Consider the following 5,643-nt stretch of genomic DNA (forward strand, 5'->3'; position numbering starts at 1 on the left):
AGCAGCAGCAGCAGCAGCAGCAAGTCATCGAGTCACCATAGCCATGGGCATCACTCAAGGTATCTGAATGGCAGCAGTAGCAGCAGCAGTAGCAGCAGCAAGTCATCGAGTCACCATAGCCACGGACATCGTTCGGGACATCTGGAAAGTGACAGCAGCAGCAGCAGTGCATATTCCAAAATATGGGTAACTACAATAAATTGTCTGATGCTACTCATGTTCATGAATCACATTCCTGGTGGCAGCTGGCTTTGCATCATAACTCAGGAAATTATAAGTTGACACAGTAAATTTTAGCAACATAAAATTGCAATACTTATTCTGCAAACACACCTGCAATCTGGCTCAGATGTCTACATCAAAACACCTCAAAAGTTTCCACAAGTTGGCTGAAACTTTTGTTACAGGCAGGGAACCTTTTTTTTTTTTTTAATTTACTACTTTCCATCAATATACATTGCATGTTTGTCTTAATTTTGAAGTAGGAACATTACTACTTTATATAAACTACTTCAAGTCTTGCATTACCTGCTAGTGACTAAGCATACAGACCTATGCATGAATGATAATTAGTAAAATCCTTACTTAATTCCTAGTGCTCAGATTTCAATGTAACTACAGAGTTTCTTTTCTTCTGAGGCTCTTAATCTTTTTGCTTTTGTCATTTTCAAAGGGAGATCACGAGATTTATAAGTATCGCTTTAAATCAGCACATAGACAAGAGGTGAGTTTTTTTTTTCCCTCAGTAAATTAAGTATAGAACCTGTCATGAGTCAAATGGAAAGGCAACTTACAGTCTTTGTTGAGGAAAATTACAGCACTGATAATATTTAGAACACCAAATCGGCTGTTCTGAGATGTGTAACGACAGAGGGCTATGTTCTCCTTTGGTAGAGATTTGCATGTACTTTGAAGAGCCACAATTGGCATCATGTGCACAACACAGAGCAGTACAAGTGGGGGCACACTTTGTAGGAACAAAGATCCTACCATCAAGAGCTTAAGTCATTTGACTGGCTTTGATTGCTTGGTTTTTTGGATTGAAATTACTGTTGATAAACACCAGGATAGTGATGTTGACAAACATGGGAGGATACCTTATTTTATGATACTTTAGTTTAGCAGAAGTTTCTTACTAGGGTGTAAGCTAGCCAGGAGCAATGTACTTGATATTAGTGTTCCTTAAAGGTAAAAAGTTCAGCTATGTGTGTCCATTCAGCTGATCCTTTCCATTCCATTATTACACTCAGTGTCTTCCAGTTGATCAGGAAGGAAAATGAATCAGTTCTGGTCTGTTATATTGAATTGAGAGGCTTGTTCAATTTGAGTCGCTCTTGTTGTTCTTTTTATGCAAGGAATTCTCATCTAGACATGCTCCTCATTTATCTTTTCTGAGAGGTCAGATATATTTGAGTAACCAAGATTTTTCAGAGCTAGATCACCTGTACTAAGCAGGACAAAACATACTGCAAGTAATTTATCTGCTTGGAACAAGTTTGCCAACACCAAGTGCCATGACAGGGAGTATTCTGCAGAACTGCCAGTGCAATTTCTTCAAGCAAGCTTTTAAGTTATCCTCTTGAGCATGATGTTATTTTCTTCTTGCAGTTCCCAAGAAGGAAAATCCCAGATGACCAACTTAGCAGCACATACTCCTCTACCAGATCCAGTCACGCCTCATCTCGAGCTGCTTCCTGGGTTAGTTGGTTGCATCATTTTGGGAGGGTTTTGTCAGCTGGGAAGAATGGCAAAGTAGCCATGTACTCACAATAGTGGTTGGAAATACTAGCTTCTTAAGTCTCAGGTATCAGTCAAGAGTGAGACACACACCATGGTTCCCACACACACTTTACTCTGCAGCAAGCTGAGGACCCTTCTTACTTGCACCACAACACTGCCCTCGTTGGAATCCTACCCATCAGATGCCTGCAGAGACTGATCTTGTGACCTCTGCAAGCAGAAGGGAAGTTGAGGTGCTGCACTGTCACTGCAAAGACATAAGTGGTGGAGGCCAAGGCAAAAAGAAACCTCAAAAGAAGGCATGCTTCAGAGGTGACATGCAGTACCTTGGCTCCTCACCACCACCCAGTCTGATGTATGCAGTCTTGCTCCCTGGGGCAAGTGATGAATTAAAGTCTAATGACAGAGTGAAGGAACTGCAGGCCATAGAATGCTTAAGGCCCTGCTGTCAAGAGGGAAGGTTCTTGATGCTGAAGACAGCGTCCTGGATGAAATTTTGCGCTAGGGTGCTGTGCAAACACAAAACCTGCCTGCCCCACAGAACTCACAGCTGAAGTGTGAGGTGAAAGCCAAGAGACCAACCAGGCAGACAAAGAGGAGGACGCTAGCTAGGGGACATTATTGCTGTGAGAATGAGTGATGAATACAACTGGCAGCTGATGTTGTTAGTCCAGTTGAGCAAGTTCCTTTCATTCACAGGCAAACACATGGTGTTAACAATGAAGCCCAAATCATATAGTCATTACTGTATCCTAATGATAGTAATATTTCCACAGCATCAGCTGTAGCTCAGGAAATGGCACAAATTTTGACTCCTGTATAATGCAGTGATAAAATCCATCTGTGCATGCAGAGGCACATGAACATTAAAGACATATGCATAAGAATGTATGAGTGTGTATGTATGTGTGTGGTACATATGCTGGTACATATTTGCAGTTCGGTTGCTTATTTTTCATTTACCCATTTAAATCTTGCATCTAAAATGTTTGCAGTAACTCATAATTCTATTATTTTCATACTTTCTTCCCCTTCTTAGACTAAGTTTTTGGGAGATGTTAAAACACCAGTATTAGCTGTTTTTCTTCATGGCGTTCGTGACGAGAAGAAGACAGGAGGCTTCCAGCTTGTGGTATATGCTGATATTGACTCCATCAGGCCCCGGATGCAGGTATTTGTGTCAAACCTCACAGATTCAAGCAAATGGAAGCTCTGTGCTGATGCTTCAGTCCTCAATGCTCACAAAGCAGTGGTAAGGCTCAAAAATAGTTATATACAGCTGTAAGCATTACAGGAAAACCATATTCCATGCATTTAAAACTGGACCGTTTCTTGCTCCATTATAGGCTTACCTGAAATGGGGCTGGAATTGCCAGGACTACAAGATTTCGACTGAGCTGGTAACTGGACGGTTTGCTGCCCACCCTGCTGTACAAGTGAAACTGGAGTGGCCTAAAGTTCCTTCAAGTGTCAGATCCATAGCAGAATGGTGAGGTTTTACCCTTTAGTGACACTTGTTCACGATACCAGTCAACTGAGAAAAATCAGCATCCACTCATGATGTTCTAGTGGTTAAAGTATTGGCTATAATTTTACTCTCTGATCTGTCCAAGTACAGCCTTCGGAAATAAAGCTGAGTGAGAAATCAGAGCCAGCTTACTATAATGTACAGTAATTTTTTATACTGGACATACTGAAAATTGAGGAACAGATCCTTCCTTTCACTGAACACTTGATACTAAAGCAGAGTGGGATTATGGGGGCCTAATCCTGAAGGCTCTGTGTGCTACTTAGGCACAGATATGAGACAGCCTGGTTGGGATGTGCGCTGCTTTTTGTTTCTCCATTTCAACAGATCTTTCTCATTTGAATTTTTGAAGGTTTTACAAGTTTGTCCCTGGGGCTGCATTTATGCTGGGGTTCTCTGAAAAAATGGAGAGGAATCCTTCTCGACAAGCCAGGGTGATCGTGGCTCTAACTTCTCCGAGGACATGTGATGTTGTTATCAAGCTTCCTGATGTAATTATGAAATATTATTATCACTCTCCTATTTTTTTCCTAGTAGAAAAGTGAGACTGTTGCATTTTAATTACAGTGGGTCAATTCTGAAGAAAGAAAAAAAGAAAGTAAGCATTAGTTTGAGTGCAAATGATGAAAACAACTTTGTTTTCAACCTTTTTAGATGACATCCAAGAATATTGAGAGTGATTTTGTTCACGGAACAAGAAAGCACTATGGGTACTTATAATGCTTTTCCAGCTGTAGTAGTGTTTGCCTAGCCACCTTCAAAGGGGATTAATTCATTCTTTCCTAAATAATATCTGAATGATGACACACAGGATAAGAGAAAACTGTAAGCAGAAGCAAAAAGTTTATGGATAGCGAATCAGATGAGTTGTGTTCACATAAAGCCTATGTCAACCAAAGTAGAAGAAATCAGATTACAAATAGGAGAAAAGGCTGTTCACAGCTGTTTGCTGTAAATACCTGGCATAAGTGTGTTTTGAGTATGCTTTTGAATTCCTTTTCAGATGATCCTCTATGAAAAAGCCATGAGGCTTCCACTGTCACTCCCTGTAGGTCCGAGGATACCAGCTTCAGAGCTGCAGCCTCCCATCTGGAATGTGTTTGCTGAAGGCCCCTCTGCAGTATACAACAGTTTGAAAGGTCAGGATCTAATCAGGTTCATAAGCATGATATTCCCAGTCCACCTGAATTTTTCTGGGATTATTTGTCTCTGCTTAATTAGAAAATGTGCTCTAATAATGCAAGAATGGTTCAACTGGGACAGAATATTGTGCATATAGTTCAGAAATCGTCATCGTTTCAGGGATGAAGACAGAAATTATCAATGTTATTAACTGATAACACTTAAACTTCCTGGCAATTATTTTTTGCTAGATAGAGGAGTATATTTTCCATGCCTTTTTTAGAATTTATGGATGTTTGGTAGCCAAAATCCATACAAATTATGGGTAATTTGTAGCCAAGTCCATACAAAAATAATGAACAGTGGGAAAAATATAAAGCTAAATAATATAGGGCTAAAAATAAAATATGCCCTTTAATGGCTTTCTTTTATGGAAAATCAAATACTCACTGGCATTTTATTTAAACAGCTTGCTGCTCAGTTTCCCACAACAAGTTCAAAACCTTTAATGAAGTTCAGTTTAACTACACAATGCCAGCAAACTGCTACCACATCTTGGCTCAGGACTGCAGCTCTGACCTTAAGTTCCTGGTGATGATGAGGAAGGCTGAAGAAGCTGTGAACCTGAAAGCAATCAACATCAAGCTTGGCACTCAGTAAGTAACTCCTGCCAGATGCTGTGAGCGTGAGAGACTACACTGTCCACATTTAACATGACAGCAGCTCAGATGTGGGCTTTGCTGCCATGGTTAGCAGCCCATGGGATTTCAGCATTTCCCTTATTTGCTCTCTGTGTGTGTTGAATGTGATGATGCTGATGTTATCGGGCATCTCAGGTGACAAGGATACCCTGATGTAATTTAAGTAGTTGAAATGAGCTTATGCTGTGACCAGTGATATTCAGTGAGCAGGAAAATGCCTTTGTCACTGTATGCATGTGAATGTGATATAAACAGGGTATGAATGGTCTTCTCCTTACAGTGAGATTGATATGCACCCTCAGAATGGAAAGGTGAAGCTGCTGGTGGATGGGGTTGAAAGCCCCACAACGAATGTTTCATTCGTATCTGCTGGTAAGTGATGCAGCATCTGTTGTTTCATTTTCACATCCATTTCAGATCTTCCTTTCTTCCTTTCTCTTATCAAAGAGATTCCATCAGTTTCTATTCAATAGTATATCTACCTTTGGTTGTAAGGTTAATATTTAAGAACGTATCTTTTACTCACTTGCATAGGAACATTTAGAAAGAGTG

General features: G+C 40.4%; 1 protein-coding gene across 1 annotated transcript in view; it reads left to right on the top strand.

Annotated features, from left to right (window-relative positions):
* The window catches only part of LOC103775492 (vitellogenin-2-like), a 23,445-nt gene that overhangs the window by 13,300 nt on the left and 4,502 nt on the right, over positions 1 to 5,643 (top strand). Inside the window, exons 24-32 of the mRNA XM_008942951.1 lie at positions 1 to 186; positions 674 to 724; positions 1,609 to 1,698; positions 2,780 to 2,992; positions 3,087 to 3,229; positions 3,621 to 3,759; positions 4,272 to 4,407; positions 4,860 to 5,046; positions 5,372 to 5,463. The exon at positions 1 to 186 is cut by the window's left edge and continues 3 nt beyond it. Of these exons, the coding sequence (XP_008941199.1) occupies positions 1 to 186; positions 674 to 724; positions 1,609 to 1,698; positions 2,780 to 2,992; positions 3,087 to 3,229; positions 3,621 to 3,759; positions 4,272 to 4,407; positions 4,860 to 5,046; positions 5,372 to 5,463 (1,237 nt within the window). The remainder of the gene's footprint in view (positions 187 to 673; positions 725 to 1,608; positions 1,699 to 2,779; positions 2,993 to 3,086; positions 3,230 to 3,620; positions 3,760 to 4,271; positions 4,408 to 4,859; positions 5,047 to 5,371; positions 5,464 to 5,643) is intronic.

Source organism: Merops nubicus, unplaced genomic scaffold (genome assembly GCF_000691845.1).
Source record: "Merops nubicus isolate BGI_N331 unplaced genomic scaffold, ASM69184v1 scaffold7446, whole genome shotgun sequence".
NCBI lineage: Eukaryota > Metazoa > Chordata > Aves > Coraciiformes > Meropidae > Merops > Merops nubicus.